We start from the raw sequence: 20,019 nt of genomic DNA on the forward strand, positions 1-20,019 counted from the left end.
AATGATTATTTTGTGTTTATCAATCAAAATTTGAAAAAATATCGCCGATGTCGAGGTTTTCAATAGTAAATAATATCATACATACATATTGTAACACATTGGATCGGTTTTTACGCGGAAGATATGAGCCGCGTAAATCAAAACAACGTAAAAAACGCGTAAATTCCAAAATAAGTCTAAATAAACCGCGGAATTCCCGAAATTCGAGTGAAAAAAATTGCATAAAAGCAACTTGCGTAAAAAAAACGAACAGTGGGTAATGTCTGTGACATAACCGCTAAGTGGACGTAGGACTTGACTTGACCATGCCTTTAAGATACATAATATGTCCAAATTTCTCCCATCAACTATTTTGGATAAATAATCGGCGTTGCATACCATTCCTTGGCAAAATCTTCTCATCAAACCGACACAGAAATCAAATCTACCTCGAACAAGAATCATAAAAAAAAAGTTCAGGAAGTATCTGTCCGGTCACGAAATATTAGCCTCGACAGTGGCAACCTTCCCACTGAAGGACTGCCTGAAATAAACCACAAGTTGGCTCAGCAGGGGATGTAGACTGTATCTCAGCCCTTCCACTGAAGAGCCTTCTAATCCGTGCGATAGCGACTGAAGGAGAACATTACTTTTAACTCTTAGAGCCTTGAAAAAGGCTGTTTGCTTCGGCTAAGTGCAAAAAGTAAGAAAACGATCTTTTCAAATAACTGCGAATTTCTAGTGATGGTATAAAAAAGACTGAATGCTCTGCGAGCGAATGCACTTTTCTTTTATACCTTATTTTGAATCTTCTCCTGCTTCCCAATTGGTGGGCCAATCAGCTAGTGTCTTGTATCCCGCTTCTTTGTCAGCAAAAGCGTCATCATCATCAACGCGTTCGAGAAGGGCTTCTTCTTTTTTACGCTTGTTGCTCGCTGCTGGCGTCTATTTCCTAACGGGACTTTTCGCTAGATACAGGCCAATAAGCCGGGCAAGCGAGCTTAGAATTGCAGTTCAGGTGGGAAGTACGTGTTCTTTTCTGAGACAACATTGTTAGTAGTAGAAGGAAGGTAACACCCGGACATGGGATTTCGGGTGATAAGATTTAGAATTGGTAACATGGGACGATCATTCAGTCACGTTCGCTTTGTGTGCGGTCAGTATCAAACAATGTTTATCTACATATTTTTTATCAATGCCAAAAAATCCAACATTAAACAAATTTTGATGAAAAATCGATTGATAATTTATTAATGTTTGAGCTGTTATCGGTGTTTTTTTTATCCAAATAAGATTATGTGAGAGATTTGGACATCTTATGAATCTTTAAAGGCATGGTCAAGCGAAATCCTTCGTCCACTTCGCGGTTAAATCAGAAAAATTATCCACTGTTAGTTTTGACGCTATTTATGAAAATCACACCTAAAATTTTATCTCTAGAATATTGGATTTGGCACCCAAGTACAATTTCTATCCCGAAGGGTATTGAAGCATTGATATTGATCTCTATTATTGGCTCTCTGAAGAACCGTTTGTTTTTTGGACATACATGCTGCATCATGTGGCTTTTCTTCAGCCTGTCTCGGCTCAGCACCGATGCCGGCCGGTCTCGGCTCGACTCTGTTGCTGCTGCCGGTATCTGCTCAGCATTGCTGCTTTGTCGGGTCTGTAGGGTGGACTGCTGATGTACTGGCTAGGTTTCGGCTGATGATGGTCGCTTCGATGGTGTCGAGCCGAAAAAGCGGTCGGTGCAGACTTCATTCCCTGCTAAAAAGTGTGAGTGCTGTTCAATCGATGATGCAGTTGCTTCGCTTGGCCCGGTCAGAATGAAAGGAAAAAATCGCGTTGCGCTATTTTATGGCTTCTCGGCAGACCCAGCGGCTGCTCATTCGCTGGTGTCTGCACCAATCAGAACGTGGTAATGGAATGATGCAAGAATTATGCGGTACCCATATTTATAGGTTCCCTTGATCTCAATGTTTTTTCATTGAAAACAGTTTCATGCCTATTGAAACAAGTTTTTCGGGTCTTATCAAGCATGGACATGGAAGGCATACTTGAAATCTGTCGATTGAGGGGCTTACCGCAGAAATTCGTCCACTGAGACGAACGCTATTAACGTTTAAAATCTTTCAACACAGCGTAACGCGGTCGATTTGAATATTTTGAAATGACACCCGGTATAGTAAAGAGAGACGTAAGTCCTACGTCAAAACCGCGTGAAAAACGACTGTACTGCGTTGACTCTTCATTGATCTAATGGTCCAAAAAAATTGAAAATCCATCGAGAAACGGCTGAGATATTAACGATGAAAGTCTATCATATTTTCGTGACATTTTTCGATTTTTTGCAATTGTAAAGTGTAACCCAATATAGAAATGACAGACGTAGTTCTACGTCAAAAAATCGATACTTCGGATAATTGAAGTTCACACATGCAATTTTCACTAGAAATAACGAATACTATTTATCAAGTGCTCGTAGTATGAATAGTAGGGTGCCAATGAAAATCGACTTTCGAAATTCAAAAACGGGTAGTGCTCAAAAGTTTCATCTCTTCGAAAAAAGTCCCTATGCTAAATTTCAACTCAATCGGACTTCGTTAAGTGTTTGAAACTTAGGAGATTTTTCGAAAAAAACATTTTTTGATGCCGAATGTCACAAAAATGCATGAAACGTCGAGATCTGGTGCAACCTCGGAAAAAAAATTGAAAAAAATAACTTTTTGGAACTTAAAAAAATCTTGGAACTAAAAGTTTTGAAATTAAATTAAAAAAAAGTTTTGATTTTAAGTGTCTCAAAAATGCATGAAACGTCGAGATCTGGCGTTATCCCGAAAAAAAATGAAATGAAATTTAGCATAGAGACTTTTTTTTCGAAGAGATGAAACTTTTGAGCACTACCCGTTTTTGAAATTCGATGGAAATTTTTGTTCCCACATATTCCATGCATTGGCACCCCAATGAATAGGCTATGAAACAATTGACCTATCTATTGAATTACTTTTAAAAATACCTACCCATAAGTATTCCTGTACATTCAAATCTTATTTCTCATTCTTTAAAGTATCGCTTCAGGAAAAAATACTACTCACACCTACCTGCAAACCACCAACTGTATCAGGATTCAGTTTCCTTGTGCATCAACCAAAAACTGAAATCTTCATACGATTTGCTGGCATATTCTGATATCGAGTACTGCCTGGAAAGCAGGCACTCCAACGATGATCCGCTGACTACATTGGATGGAATTTGCATTGTCATAATTTGCCTACTTTTGGGCATGTGCGTCCTTAGTACTTTGTTCGACTGTCACATTCGGAATCAAACAAAAGCGGAAGATCATTTTGGAAATGATCCAGAACATATTGTGAACCAGCTCGCTACCGTTTGCAGTATTCCTCGGAACTTCAAATCTCTGTCTAGTCCACCGAAATCTGCCCTCAGTCAGGATTTCATGTTTTTAGAGGGGCTTCGCTTCGTTACAATGGTGACGATTGTCTATCTCCACACGACGGTCATGTTGATGCAAGTACCAACTGAGCATCCGGAGTTGTTCGAAGAAGTAAGTCCTATTTAATCGGAATGTAGCCATATGGAAGTATTTCACCTTTAAATAACATTTAAATATTTCCAGACCCTGCACAACCCAGCGATGGCATCGCTGTCACTCTTTACCCCCAATCTAGTCCAGTCTTTTTTCACTATTGGGGGTATTCTGATGGCTGTCAATCTGCTGGACTCCATGGGAAAACAAGACACCTTTCGGTGGTCGCTCCTGTGGGATAAAGTGTCCAATCGACTGAAGCGTATACTCCCACTATATTTGTTCGTTATCATGGTCACTGCAACCATTTATCGGCATCTCCGCTTAGGTCCACTCCATGATAGAATAGTGACAGTTGAATCGAAGAACTGTCAGCAAAATTGGTGGATCAACTTATTGTTTCTGAACAACTATCTGAAAGCGGACGAAACATGTGTTCAACCGAGTTGGTATCTGAGCGCAGATTTTCAGTTTTATCTCTTTGCAATGGTAGCACTGATGACTATTAAAAGGTAGGTTTATTAGGTCAATTGTCAAATGCGATATCACGCGGTAATTAATTTCTTTTTGTTTAATTGTAGGTATCCAAGTTCAACTAAGTATTGGGTGTGTTTCATGATATCACTCAACTTGCTTGGTCCAGGATTAATAATGTGGATCCGAGGACTTCCACCTCTAATGGCTACTGGGACAAGGTACGTAAATAGACGTCATGGCAAATTTAGTCAACAATAAGCAGAATTGAGGTAAATTTTAGTAATTTACTTACAGAACTCGGGATCCATCTTTACTCGATGATCCCTTTGATATCGAGCAAGGAAGAGTTCACTGTAGATAGATGGATAGATGAGCTGAGCTTGGTTGAGCTTGATTGACCGCTCGTGTAGTTGCTACTACATTATGATCAGATTAGCTGTTCTTGTACAGAGAACCAACAGATGTTTGATTGGAACTAGCACTCATCTTAAATATACAAGTACTGGTGATCTGCCCCGTCAGATTGCAAGTCAATATAGGGAACGGGGAGCAACTCATGATGCGATCACTCTGCAAGCCGATTATACCTCTGCATTTGTCACGAGTTCATGCGGAATTTATTGGAATTTTTGGGTTAGATTCGAGAGCAGAGGTTCGTCTTGGTTGACGAACTGCCAATGTGATAATAAAACAATTGATGGTTAGAATACCTTTAGAATTGTGTGTGTAGGAAACAAGCTTCAATGTTGTGAAAACTCATATGTGAATATGTACATTATGTGGAAGATATTGATTTGAAAAATGTATTGGAGGAAACCACTTTCCCTTCGATGGGACTCGAACCCACGACCCTCAGTGAAAGTGGTTACCTCCAATACATTTTTCAAATCAATATATGTATTTCACATAATGTACATATTCACATATGAGTTTTCACAACATTGTAAATTAATGTCCAAGTCGGGTAGTCCCCGAAAATAGGCAATTAACTTTGATTGAACTGAACAAGTTACAATACAATTCATTTCTAATTCTAGCAGTTACTACTAGAAGAGTTAAGGTCTGAGGGAAGCTCTCTCGCGGTAGAGCGCTATTTTCGTACTAAAATATCTATAACTTGGAATTGGAAACGCATTTCGCTTATCTCAACTGACAATCTCTTTGAAATTTATCAAGGAATGTTCCTACAAAATTTTATGGCCCTACATTTTCCCAAATTTGAATTAAGCTCTAAATACTAAACTATTGTACAACTGAAATTTTCGCTTCTCAGTACCTCTCTCCGATTATTTGAGGCACAAAGGAATCGCAAAACCCAACTGACAAAAGTTTTGAATTTTTCCAACGATCATTTTAATGTAATAAAAAGTATATGTCACCGCAATAAATTTTGCACGAAGCTCTTTTTACTTCAACCAAGTTTTTTAAATTCCATACAAAAGTTACCATTTCAGGAGAGCAGCCAACAGCATATTTTCTTGTGGCGCACGGCCGGAAAGGAGCGATGAGAGCGATAGAAAGTCTGTCAAATTTGTATCTAGCGTGACACTAGAAAAAAGCGTATTCCTATTTGTGAACACGAGGATACCAAATATATAAATTGAAATCAAATATAGGAATGAGATCAGATAAACTATTGAAAATAAATAAGACAAATAAGACAAATAAAGCAAATAAGACAAATAGGACAAATAAGAAAAACAAGACAAATTCCTACGGAAGTCCCTCCAGGTATTCCTCCAGAAGTTCCCGGGGGAACTTCCAGAGGAACTCCCGGGGGAACTTCCGAAGGAATTCCCGGGGGAACTTCCGGAGAAATTCCCGGGGGAACTTCCGGAGGAATTTCCGGATTAATTTCCAGAGGAACTTCCGGAAGAATTCCTGGAGGAACTTACTTTATTTTTCTTCTTAGTCTCATCTATCTTATTTGTCTTATTTGTCTTATTTGTCTTATTTGTCTTATTTGTCTTATTTGTCTTATTTGTTTTATTTGTTTTATTTGTTTCATTTGTCTTATTTGTATTATTTGTCTTATTTGTCGTATTTGTCTTATTTGTCTTATTTGTCTTATTTGTCTTATTTGTCTTATTTGTCTTATTTGTCTTATTTGTCTTATTTGTCTTATTTGTCTTATTTGTCTTATTTGTCTTATTTGTCTTATTTGTCTTATTTGTCTTATTTGTCTTATTTGTCTTATTTGTCTTATTTGTCTTATTTGTCTTATTTGTCTTATTTGTCTTATTTGTCTTATTTGTCTTATTTGTCTTATTTGTCTTATTTGTCTTATTTGTCTTATTTGTCTTATTTGTCTTATTTGTCTTATTTGTCTTATTTGTCTTATTTGTCTTATTTGTCTTATTTGTCTTATTTGTCTTATTTATCTTATTTGTCTTATTTGTCTTATTTGTCTTATTTGTCTTATTTGTCTTATTTGTCTTATTTGTCTTATTTGTCTTATTTGTCTTATTTGTCTTATTTGTCTTATTTGTCTTATTTGTCTTATTTGTCTTATTTGTCTTATTTGTCTTATTTGTCTTATTTGTCTTATTTGTCTTATTTGTCTTATTTGTCTTATTTGTCTTATTTGTCTTATTTGTCTTATTTGTCTTATTTGTCTTATTTGTCTTATTTGTCTTTTTTTTTTCTTCCTAAACAATGGAGGGGGAATCTGCTCAACAGACATCCTGGGTTGACCAGGAAGTGCGGGGTTAGGGATCACCGAGGGAGGCAGGACTACATTCCCGACCCGCTAAACCGTTTCCTTTGCCGCCAAGCCTATAGTCCCTTCGGTACAACCAGAAAGTAATGCTTCAAAGGGGCCAGTGCACAACGCACCCTCGAGGTTAGCTGCGTGTCCTTGCAGCACCGAACATCGTAACTCGCTTTTTTAGAAGAACACCATGGTATCGTGCCAGCGCGTTGCCGGCTTTCCAGGTGGCCTTACCACGCCCTATGTCCTCGGAAGGTGGGCAGGGTCGACTTCGCGCATGCTTCCCTCTGCACGACTGGTATCAAGAATGATGATGCCGCGTGCACCCCAAATTGACCTTTCTGCGATAGGGCCTATTCGCCAGCACACAGAGGGACTTGCCGACGCGGTGCCTACGCCTGCCCCAGCCTTGACGAGGGCCCCTTTCCGTCCTCGGGCTCGGAACCCGCCCGGTTGACCAACGCCGCGAAAGCGACGATACCATGTTGTTCTTCGCGCGGCCACTTGTTCGGTAAGAGGATCGAGTTCGACCACAGAGCATGACCACCGGTATGACCCATGAAGCCGACTCCGATCCCTTGGACCACCTCTTATTTGCGCCTGAACTAGCCATCCTTGAGTCCACGCGCCACCTTCTATGTAGCTCTGAGACGATTTGGGCGATAGCCGATAAATCGGCGTTCCAGCCAACTTCATCTTTACGCATCCTCCGAACTAGGTAGTTCCGGGTAGTGTCCAGACCACATGTGGCAAGCATGTGGTCACGCATTGCGTGAAAACGTGAGCACACGAACAACGCGTGTTCCGCCGTTCCCTCTAAACCTGCGCACATCGAACCCCCCATGGGGTGCTTGCTGTTCGCAGCTTTGCTGGAACAAATCAAACAATTGGGAGGGTTCGTGCAGCATTGTGCCTTATGTCCCTCTAATCCGCAGCGTCGGCAGAGCTTGCTTCTGTCAGGGCCTTTGCAGTCCCATTGCTTGTGCCCCGGTTCCAGGCACTTGAAGCAAACTTCGGGTTGCTCGTATATGCCCACAGGACATACCGACCATCCCACATTGACGCTCCCTAACTTGACTAACTTGGAGGCGTCCGCTGTAGATAGCCGAACCAATGCTACCTGCGTCCCTGCCGGACCTTTCCGTAGCCGAACGGCTGAGGTGGGCGTCTCCACTTCACACTATCGCCGCAGTGCCGTGACGAGCTCTTCGACTTCGGTGATCTCGTCCAGGTCTTTAACCCTTAGATTCACCTCCGTCGTGAGTGCCCTCACCTTGACCGTCTCGCCTAGGACTTCCTCCGCCAACTTCTTGTAGGCGGCGCCCTTTTGCGAGACGCCCCGCTTCAGCTCGAGGATCATCTTCCGGGTACGTCTTATTCGACGTACGTCGGCGCCGAGTTCACCGAGTTCACTGAGGCGTCACTCCTCATCGCCTTCAAGACGTCCGAGTACTTAGCCTCGTCCGCCGTGATGACTAGGGCATCGCCCCTGGAGCGATTGGCGCCTACCCTAGACTTCTTGCTACCCTCATTTGCCTGGGCCTTCTTTTCGGCCCTTGACGTCTTCGGTTTCCTCTTGTTCTTGACCAGGGTCCAGGAGGCGTCATCCCCCTCTATTTCCCTGGTCTGGTGCGGCTGAGAACTTTCAGCCTGCCGTAACCCCTTGCCACCGTCTTTCCTGAGTGGACGGACCTTTCCAGGTCCTTCCTCCCCCGGTTTTGGAGGTACCTGGCCGGGGTTCAGCTTCCCAGCCCCACTACCCTTGTTCGGGGTAGTAACTTTCCGCGTTTTGGAGCGGCCCTCAGGGAGCTCATCCCCTGGAGACTGTCTCCCCTGTTTTTGTGTCTGCTCCGTTGGAACAGTCACCCCCGACGTACCCGCAAATACTTGAGCCTCAGTCTGGGTAGACTTTGGTACCACCGTCTTCGCTGCCACGCCTTCGGTCGATTCGACCTTGCCCGAGTCCGCGAATACTTGGGTCTCAGTCTGGGTAGACCTCGACTCCACCGATTTCACGGGTTTACACTTGGCCGTCCCGACCGCCCTCTCCAGCTTGGCGTCCAGCATCGACTTTCGAAGTTTCTGCAAGCTCCTCTTGAGGTCCTTGCTGATATTATGCTTCGATGACGCAAAGTCGATGATGGCGTCCAGCTGTTCCGTCGCCACCTCGAAGGCCGAAAGCCCATCGCGTTTGCGGTTCATCGCCTCCACAAGCCATGGGCCGTCAATAACCCCTACCGGCGTTTTTCTAGCCGAGAGGAAGGTTGAGTGACCCACGCTGGCGCTGCGCACTGAGCTGCCGACTATTGCTTCTGGCCTCCTAGGCGGAGACCTGAACAACCCACCTCTTGCGAAGGGGTTGTCGCCTACACTACTACCACTAATTGAAGAATTGACTTGGTTTTCCATTGTGGTCCCACGAGTTGCTCGGGAAAAGAGGTCCACCACGCCAGAGCCCAGCATGACGCGGTAAGGGACAATTACTGTGGAGGGTGCCCAGGTACCCCACAGGCTCCGTTAAAGGCCTAGCTCATTATTTCACCCCCTGGCCATGCATCCCCTCGGCACGGGTCGCTTGACGCCTTGGGATTAGGGGTTAGGGACGATGGTCCCGGTCTAACTCGCAGTGGTCATGGGGAGGGGTCGTCAAGCCCTTGGACAAAGTCCCTGCTGCCCCCTGTCTTATTTGTCTTATTTGTCTCACTTACACCAGAACCACTGTTATCACCCAAATACTTTTCAAAGCTTGTGTGAAAACCTTGTAAAGAAATCCTCTCACGATATTATCTAATGTTGTTCTAGAAACGGCTCATGTTTTCATTTTCCAAAACCAGCTGGAGTTTGTTTATTTTGATTTCCTCATTGCATGATTGGTCGGCGCTGCTGCTGTTCTCTCGCCGAACCACTGCATGAGTGATAAATTTCTTCCCCATTGTTGCCAATTCCTTTTGTTCTCCATTTACGGCAAATTCTCAAGCAATTGTAAACTGCATAATGATTAAATATTGTGTATCCGGAATAAATTTATACCGCTTTTTATACCGAAGTTGGATTTTTCTCCAGATACAGGCAACTTTCCCAACTTCGGAAGTAGTGCGCTGGATTCGCCTAAAGATGCGCTAAACAACGCATCAATTAGTTTGACAAATAAAACTTCGGAAGAAAGTTCGGTTCGGAAGTCCCGACTTCCGAATTCTAACTTGGTGCTACGCCGACAATAATTTCGACGACACTGACAGCGTCATTCTGGCGGGCTGAATTGGGCAATTTTCTCTCTCAGAGAGTGCTTTTTTAACGGAAAACCCTTCCCTCAGACCTTAAGATGAAGGTTAGGATAGAAATTGGAAACGGTATGAACAAAGTGAGAGAATGAAACGAACCTGGGATTGAACCCACGACCTCCTGCGTATGAGGCACCAAGCCTGTTGATCACACTGTAGATAGATGGATAGATGTTGGAGAAATAAGAAAAAGAAAATGAAGATTGGATATTTTTGGACATATGAAGAAAATTTTGTTTATATACGAAAAGTATTAACTATGATTGAAATATTTGGGAACAATTTTAAAATACATCAGAATAGCTTGAACTGAAAAGTGCTTCAAATTCCTCTATCGAGGAAATGTTGGAGACATTTCGATTCAAATCGGAATGTTTTAGGGAAACATCGATGACATCAAAACAACCCAGAAGCTGACAAAATCAAGGAAAAGGCAAAGGCGTCTTCAGAGCATAATTGTAGCAAATAATGGGCATACGAAGGGTTCATAAGCGATGTATTAATGTGACGTTTGTTTTAATTTATTAAATATGTTTTATAAAAGGTTTTATATCCGAGCCATCACTGTACGGACAATTTTTTGACACACTTCTGAAACTAGTTAAATAAATTCTAAATCCATCTATGATCCCATGCGACCTTATGAGTCAAGGAAAAAAGGATTTGGAATTCTTCCACTTATCGGCGCTAGTGTATATGATATCTTAGAGTCTGTTGGATTTAGAAAGTTGCCGTCTTCTACAAAGTTGTTCGGGGATTGTAAATCAATATAACCTTATGCAGGAGTTCATCAAATTCATTCACCCAATGGATTTTGACACTTGAGCGGGGTATTCACTCGAACAAAAGTTCATTTTGCGTTCATGGTGATATAAGGTGATATATGAGGCATTCAGTTTTGTTAGATATCTCAGGATATGTAGGATTTAAAAGTGCCGTCATTTATAGTTATTTGGAATTTTAAAACCAATGTGTTCAGAAAAGTGTGCTTGGCTACCGTTTCTGCCTCATACGCAGCAGGCCGTGGGTTCGACCTCAGGCCCATTTCATTCTCCTACTTTGTATCTTTTTCTATTTCCGTACCGTTTCCATTTTAATCCTTTACCTTCAACTTGACCAATCTAGTAGTAACTGAATTGAAAATGCAGAAAAAACTTGTTTCTTACATCCAATCAGAATTCCGTCTTTTGCGTTCTTAAATAAGCTACAGTAGACGTTCGATAACTGCAAGTCATTTAACTGCAATGCTTTTTAACTGCAATTCGATAGTTGCAACAGTTTTGCAGTTATCGGACCGCTAAACTTCAAACTGATGTCAGACTTAATGACAGCTGCATTGCGCTGCACATTTAGATGCACTTTTATTGCATCTGACGTCGGTTGACAACCGTTTGACGTCTAGAATGCGTTGCAGTTATCGAACGGCATTCGTTAACTGAAAAGTAAACATTTTGCAGTTATCGAACGGCTACTGTAGTTTTTTGACCTAAAGTAGCTTGTTTTGCCCAAATAAGACATTTAACAGGATTCAATGTTTGTTAGGATTGGGATAGGCCACTCGTAAATATTATCGAAATTATTATCAAGAAACTGATCATAGTAGCCAGGATTAACATCGAGTTACAGTACATCGAGTAAAGAGCTGAGCGGAATAAATACGTTTGCGTACGTTTTGACAGTTTTCCCCAAAAAGTCAAAAAAAAAACAAAACCCTTTTCAAATGTTGATCTACATTAATGTTATATTATGCTAAATTGCTTCCTAAACAAATTTGTATACGCCCAGAATGTGTCGTTGGTTGATAATAGGTTGCTGAATCTATATTTGGCGCTGTAGGCATAAAACACGGTGATAAATTTTCACTCAATATGGACATGAAAAAAGTTTTTGTTAGAAAAACTTTTTTTTCTCCTTTAATATGTCACAGGAACAGTATTCCTTGTTTTCTTGTAACATCGATTTTAATTTTTAAAACTTTTTTTTTCAGTGTATATATCGTTTTTTTTTAATTTTTTGGATATATTTCCAAAAAAAAATAAGGGAATTTCACGACAGTCCACCATACAACACTTTTTTGTAGGTCTTGTCATTTTAGAGTAACATAAATTCTAAAAAAATCTATGAAAAAAAATTAGGCCCTCATCAACTCTTGACAATTTTTGAAAACCTAAGTATGCAGAGTGCTTTGAAATACCATATCTTTATGCCTTCCAAGTTTCATTCGATTCTGAGATGTCATGCCAGCCTCATAGAAGGGTTGGCGCGAAATTCGTCAAGTTCATCCGGACATCTATCTGATTAGAAATCGACATGAATATCAGGCTGATTTGGCTGTTATACTTTAATATTTTCGTATTTCCAAATTTTTAATATTATCATGTTTAAATAATAATTTTTTTTTGCTTGCTCTGCAAGTTGCACGCAGAATTCTGTCCCATTATTTCCTATTGAAAATTGGTCATATCGGACAATGGTATCAAAAGTTATGGCAAGAATGTTATTTTTTTAATGCACGAGAATGGCACAATCACTGCTAGGTGGATTAATCAGGGTTTGTTTCGGTTTTGACTTTGCTTAATGGAAAACACATTATCACACACGACGGCCCTCCGACGAGACAGGAGGTTTGCGCAGGCCCAATAAGCCGCCTTTAAAAACAACCATTACGAACGACATAGAGAGAGGGGGGGTGTCCCGTAGCGTAGTTAGCTACACGTTCGCCTTACAAGCGAATGGTCATGGGTTCGATTCCCAGCCCCTCCAACAAACCGTCAGTCGACGGTGGCGTATTGGAGAGCGTCCTTTCCGTTACGACTGCCTGATGACGACTGACAAATTGTTCTTCTCGGAAGCATTCCTCCAGCGTACCCGGATAAATGGCAACAGAACAATGCGCAACGATCATTGGATTCACGACACGGACAAATGGACACAATTGACTAACGGTGAGATGGACCACTTTCTCGAGTTCCTTCGAAACGCGCAGAGGGTTACGGCAAGGTGATGGTCTTTCGTGTCTGCTATTCAACATCGCTTTAGAGGGATTAATACGAAGGGCAGGGATTGACACGAGTGGTACGATTTTCACGAAGTCCGTCCAGTTATTTGGTTTCGCCGATGACATTGATATTATGGCACGTAACTTTCAGAGGATGGAGGAAGCCTACATCAGATTGAAAAGCGAAGCTATACGGATTGGATTTGTCATCAACACGTCGAAGACGAAGTACATGATAGGAAGAGGCTCAAGAGAGGACAACCTAAGCCACCCACCACGAGTTTGTATTGGTGGTGACGAAATCGAGGTGGTAGAAGAATTCGTGTACTTGGGCTCACTGGTGACCGCCGATAACGATACCAGCAGAGAAATTCGGAGACGCATCATGGCAGAAAATTGTACGTATTTTGGACTCCGCAAAACGCTCCGATCGAATAGACCCAAGCAGCACAAATTGTTTCACTACTGAACATTTCACTGTAATTGCAATTAAATTGCATTGCAGTAAAATTGCAATAATGTTGCAAAATACTACAGCGGAAAAAATAAAATAAAAATATAAAACTGGATTCGATTTATGGACCTTGTGATTGATAGTCCTTCGCTCTACCACAGCACCATTCAACACTTCGAAGGGACTCATGTTGACTCACCATAAAAACCATACGATTATGAAGTTTTGTACTCGGGTTTCCTGTTACTTGATTGCACCATCACAGAAAAAAAACTGTGAGTTGTCAAAACGTTGAACGATGCTTAATTAAACATGAAGCCACACTCAACTCATCTGCAACTTAATTTAAACAAACAATTCAATTTTGAAAGACGCATTGAAGTTACATGGTAAAAAATATGCAACTTTATGATTATGTTTCGTGTTTGCAACATGAAGTGCAGTATTCTTTGGTTGTTTGTTTCCAAATGTCAAACACGTACTGCATTGCAATTTTAATGAAACATTGATCACAATTGTGGGCAGCAGGGACTATGTCCAAGGGCTTGACGATCCCTCCCCAGGCCATCTGCGAGTTGTGGGGCTTGCCTAGGATGTGTTGGGGTTTGACAGTGGGCCCTGTTAAACCTCTATAAAAAGCTGCATGTATCCGCAAGTAGGCCCCACCAAAGCGACCGTGTGCCGCTCAAAGCGCACAAGCCCAAGTCCTGGTGTTAGGTGGGACGCTAAACAGCCCTGACACGACGGCCCTCCGACGAGACAGGAGGTTTGCGCAGGCCCAATAAGCCGCCTGGAAAACCAATCATTACGAACAATATAAGAGATAATACAACTCGATACAATCGGCAACGACCTAGGCGACGAATAAAGGATCACGATTGGAAGCTTGGAACATGGAATTGCAAGTCGCTAGGTTTCGCAGGTTGCGACAGGATGATCTACGATGAATTACATCCCCGCAACTTCGACGTCGTGGCGCTGCAGGAGATTTGCTGGACAGGACAGAAAGTGTGGAAAAGTGGGCATCGAGCGGCTACCTTCTACTAAAGCTGTGGCACCACCAACGAGCTGGGAACCGGCTTCATAGTGCTGGGTAAGATGCGCCAACGCGTGATTGGGTGGCAGCCAATCAACGCAAGGATGTGCAAGCTGAGGATTAAAGGCCGTTTATTCAACTATAGCATCATCAACGTGCACTGCCCACACGAAGGGAGACCCGACGACGAGAAAGAAGCGTTCTACGCACAGCTGGAGCAGACATACGATGGATGCCCACTGCGGGACGTCAAAATCGTCATCGGTGACATGAACGCGCAGGTAGGAAGGGAGGAAATGTATAGACCGGTCATCGGACCGGATAGTCTGCACACCGCATCGAATGACAACGGCCAACGATGCATAAACTTCGCAGCCTCCCGCGGAATGGTAGTCCGAAGCACCTTCTTTCCTCGCAAAAATATCCACAAGGCCACATGGAGATCACCTAACCAAGAAACGGAAAACCAAATCGTCCACGTTCTAATCAACGGTAAATTCTTCTCCGACATCACGAACGTCCGCACTTACCGCAGTGCGAATATTGAATCCGACCACTACCTCGTTGCAGTATGCCTGCACTCAAAACACTCGACGGTGTACAACACACGTCGAAGTCGGACGCCGCGGCCTAATATTGGGCGGCTACAAGACGGTAGACTAGCCCAAGAATACGCGCAGCAACTGGAAGTGGCTAGGCGCAGCGTCTCTTGAAGATGTCTGGAGAGATATTCGATCCGCCATTGGTAGCACCGCAACCGCTGCACTTGGCACGGTGCCCCCGGATCAGAGAAACGACTGGTATGACGGTGAATGTGAGCAGTTAGTGGAAGAGAGAATGCAGCATGGGCGAGATTGCTGCAACACCGCACGAGGGCGAACGAGGCACGATATAAACAGGCGCGGAACAGACAAAACTCGATTTTCCGGAGGAAAAAGTGCCAGCAGGAAGATCGAGACCGTGAAGAGACGGAGCAACTGTTCCGCGCTAATAACACACGAAAGTTCTATGAGAAGTTAAACCGTTCACGTAAGGGCCACGTGCCACAGCCTGATATGTGTAAGGACATAAACGGGAACCTTCTTACAAACGAGCGTGAGGTGATCCAAAGGTGGCGACAGCACTACGAAGAACACCTGAATAGCGATGTGGCAAACGAAGATGGCGGTGTGGTGATAGACCTAGGAGAACGCGCACAGGACATAATTTTACCGGCTCCGGATCTCCAGGAAATCCAGGAGGAAATTGGCCGGCTGAAGAACAACAAAGCCCCTGGGGTTGACCAACTACTATTTAAACACGGTGGTGAGGCACTGGCTAGAGCGCTGCACTGGGTCATTACCAAGATTCGGGAGGAGGAAGTTTTGCCGCAGGAGTGGATGGAAGGTGTCGTGTGTCCTATCTACAAAAAGGGCGATAAGCTGGATTGTAGCAACTACCGCGCAAACACATTGCTGAACTCCGCCTACAAGGTACTCTCCCAAATTTAATGCCGTCGACTAGCACCAATTGCAAGGGATTTCGTGGGGTAGTACCAAGCGGGTTTTATGGGCGAACGCTCCATCACGTACCAGGTGTTCGCCATTCGCCAAGTATTGCAGAAATGCCGCGAATACAACGTCTCCACACATCATCTATTCATCGACTTCAAAGCCGCATATGATACAATCGATCGGGACCAGCTATGGCAGCTAATGCACGAACACGGATTTCCGGATAAACTGACACGGTTGATCAAAGCGACGATGGATCGGGTGATGTGCGTAGTTCGAGTTTCAGGGGCATTCCCGAGTCCCTTCGAAACGCGTAGAGGGTAATGGCAAGGTGATGGTCTTTCGTGTCTGCTGTTCAACAACGCTTCGGAAGGAGTAATACGAAGAGCAGGGATTAACACGAGTGGTACAATTTTCAATAAGTCCGTCCAGCTATTTGGCTTCGCCGACGACATAGATATTATGGCACGTAACTTTGAGAAGATGGAGGAAGCCTACATCAGGCTGAATGGAGAAGACTTTTATGTATTGCACAGGCCACCCCGGCCTTAGTCTGGTACAAAAAACATTATCGCACATACGGTATAAAATAAGATCAACACATATTTGAAACGTTGCCAAAAAACCATAAACCATTTTTGATAATTGATTTTTTTCCCATGAGTAGCTTCTATTTGCAAGGATCTAGTATTTAAGGAAATAAGAAACAAGTGATTTTCACACACTGGCACTGGCGAGACAGAGGTGGGGGACCACACGATGCAATCACAATATTGTTCTCATAGGCTATTATTCTTGCGCCAAGTGGTGCCCCACCAAATAACAATAGCTGGCAACGCCAGTGATACTAGGAGGCCAAAGAGGGGCCGTACACATATTACGTAAGCACTTATGGGGGGAGGGGGGGTCTGTCAATATCTTACGCGCCATATAAATAAAAAATCTTTTGTATGGAAAAAATCTTACATGGGGGGAGGGGGGTTCGAAAAACCCAGAAAAATTGCTTACGTAATAAGTGTACGGCCCCAGAGTAGAAAACTGCATTGTAGCATCTAACGGCAAAGTTACGATCTGCTGTTGCTGTTCAGCATTCTTTCCTCGACGAATGAAAGTGATCATGACATTGTGCAAGTAGTTAGCATTCAGCTTTCAAGGTCATTATCAATTGTGCTTCGTAATTGAACCAGTTGATTAGCAGTCTAGCAACAGCTTGTAAGCTGCTAGTGATTTTCCCCTTGTTACAGTTTTTCGTCTATTTGTACGGTTTGCATGCTTGCACTTACTTGCATGCTTTTCACTTCGTCTGGCGTTTGTGTCATTATATCATATTGTAATACACTGGAACTGGGAATTTTTCATGTTTGTGTTCTTTAAACCCGTACTTTCAACAACTCTCTCACTCTCCCTTTAACAAATCACACACTACCCACCCGACCAGTAGATGGTAACAGATTTATATCAGAACTTTTTGTTCTGCTGCATCATTTTTTACGACGGAGTGTCTTATAAAACAGGTATCATTAGTAAAATAACAAAAATTCTTCTAGCTTGAACAAACACATTACTAAATATGTTTTCAATCGAACAGAAATATAACAAAAAATACCTAGAATTATTATAAATTATGTTATTAAAAGAACAAAGTTAATGTGTTTTGTTATAAATATTGCTATTCGTATTATATCACATTATACCACATCTTGATCTTGTTGAAATTTTGTTATGGCGATCATGAATTTTTCTTTTCTTTATCTAAGACAGAGAATTTATAACAAAATTTTTGCAGATATTGTTATTTGTGACACATATTGATGTAATTGTGATACAATTTTGTTATGACAAACTGGTCAGGCAAGTAACCAATAAGTCGTATATTCCACCATATCAGGTATATAATTTTGCTTTAATGCTTATTAGTTTTCAAAAAGCCGTATATTGGCCCTTTATAGCGATTTGGCGTATAATATGTAATCCATGAGTATATGGCGTCTTTTTCTCTTTCTATAGTCTTGTAAGTAAGACCAAAACGAAAATTGAGAAAAAGATTAGCTGTTTTTCTAACCGCTTGATTACCCGCTTGACTTTAAAGCTTTTTATTCATTCTACACAAAAATGGGCCAGAAAGTAAATATTTATTACGTTATGATATCTGCGAAGGAAGACCAGCTGACAGGTCGAAATCGACTTGAACATAGAGTAATAAATACCCTCACTGTGTAATGGGCTCAATGAAACTAATATTACGGATATTTAAAACCAGCCTTTTATGAGAGGCTACTGTATGTAAACGCATTGGTGTGTAAATGTTACCACATAAAGATTTCCGTTGAAACGGGTCTAGCTCTTTATGCAGATTAAACCCAATATCTAATAGCTTGAAAGAACGCCTGGAAAATCGCATTCCTGCTACATTCGATCGCATTGTATTGCGTTATAATTCAGGGTCGGGTTTAGCAGGATAGGAGTCCCAGGGCCGACAATTGGTCCCAGTAAATGTAGAAGGTTGATTTTGGTACATTAGTGTTTTATAGGGGCCGGGTCTACGACCATGTTATAATTGATTGGTTTCGAAATCCCAACATTTTAGGTTTTCGGTTAATCTGCTCGCTCCACATTTCCAGACCCGTTCTACTATTGTTCACCGATGACGACTGGTTCGCTCGCCTGTATAAACCATTTCACACCAGCAGTGCCGGGTATTTCTATGGCGTGCTCGCCGGCATGGTGTATCACCGTGTGAAACCAATTGGAGAGGAGTTCGCCAACCGGAAAGTTCGTTTCCCATTCGAATGCTTGTTTCAAGTGTTCAGATATTGTTTTTTTCAATTTCAGGTTTTCAAGACTGTGAAGATTTTAGCTATATTGGTTGTAGTCATATGCTACGTTCCTTCATATCTTATCTATGATATACACTGGAAGTCAGTCTTCTGGATGCCATTGTACGGATCTATCGCTAAGAACTGCTGGGGTTTTCTGTGTGCAGTTACCTTCATTAACTTATCCATCCATAAGAAAAGTAAGCTTTGTTAACATCGGCCGAATCACACGTTAAAAATAATCGAAAATTTCCATTACAGACCTATTAAGATCTCTGTTAGAGCATCGGTTTCTTTTACCCTTAGGCAAGCTGACGTACAGTGTCTATCACAGTCACTATCTTATACTGATGGCAATTTCCAGCTTCATACGAGCGCCACTGCCTAATGACGTGCTTACACCGGTAAGGTTCAACAAGGCATATATTAAAATTTTCCCACACAACAGTTCAGGTTGCCACCATGCGATGCGTATTAGCGCATGCTCTATAACCAGTTCTGGTTATACATCAATTATAGAATAATTCCAATCACTCGTCTCACATTAACATCTCTTATCTCATTGCAGATTTCGTTCACGTTGCTAGCGCTGGTACTATCGTATGGGCTCGGCCTGGTCGTCTTCTTATTGGTAGAGCAACCGGCGGCAAATTTGCTAACCAGTAAGAACAAGTACTTCGATTTCATGGCGAAGCAGATGAAACAGGGAGCATCGTGGTGCTTTAAGAAAGTTAATAAAAAATGGTTTTAGTGTCTAGTATACGATTTTTTCCAACTTCACAAATCCGTTATTGCTCCTTAGAATTCAAGTGGCCCTCGTTATGGGAAACACACATTACGATTTAACCTTTTCTCTTTCTTACCTTTCCAGGCCATACTCCTCAGAGAAGCCGAAATGTATCAATCTTTTACACTGCTAAAATACCAAAGAGAGTTGATTCGATTAAGCTAATTTTTTCCATTTTCTTTAATGGTTCCTCTTTGTTGATGGTATACTAAAAAATGCATTTGGCAGACATGAAGAGTTAAGGTAAATTAATAAAATTCACTTACCGTGTTCCTCAATGAGCGAAAGTAAACGTCCCGAGTAGATAAAAAATTTTGGGGTTGTATACAAGGCACGACCGCTCGACGTAAACTACGTAAAACCAAATATAGTACACTGAACCAATTATATTGCTCTATATAGAAGAAAAGGAACTATCCCACCGACACTACCACCCAGGTT

General features: G+C 42.2%; 1 protein-coding gene across 1 annotated transcript in view; it reads left to right on the forward strand.

Annotated features, from left to right (window-relative positions):
- Nucleotides 1-19,551, forward strand: part of LOC134214738 (nose resistant to fluoxetine protein 6-like) — a 29,467-nt gene extending 9,916 nt beyond the window's left edge. The window contains exons 4-10 of the mRNA XM_062694060.1: nucleotides 3,047-3,544; nucleotides 3,617-4,038; nucleotides 4,108-4,221; nucleotides 18,597-18,747; nucleotides 18,808-18,991; nucleotides 19,053-19,195; nucleotides 19,360-19,551. Of these exons, the coding sequence (XP_062550044.1) occupies nucleotides 3,047-3,544; nucleotides 3,617-4,038; nucleotides 4,108-4,221; nucleotides 18,597-18,747; nucleotides 18,808-18,991; nucleotides 19,053-19,195; nucleotides 19,360-19,542 (1,695 nt within the window). The 3' untranslated portion in view covers nucleotides 19,543-19,551. The remainder of the gene's footprint in view (nucleotides 1-3,046; nucleotides 3,545-3,616; nucleotides 4,039-4,107; nucleotides 4,222-18,596; nucleotides 18,748-18,807; nucleotides 18,992-19,052; nucleotides 19,196-19,359) is intronic.
- Nucleotides 19,552-20,019: the final 468 nt, after the last annotated feature.

This window comes from Armigeres subalbatus, chromosome 2, assembly GCF_024139115.2.
Source record: "Armigeres subalbatus isolate Guangzhou_Male chromosome 2, GZ_Asu_2, whole genome shotgun sequence".
In the NCBI taxonomy this organism is placed as follows: Eukaryota; Metazoa; Arthropoda; class Insecta; order Diptera; family Culicidae; genus Armigeres; species Armigeres subalbatus.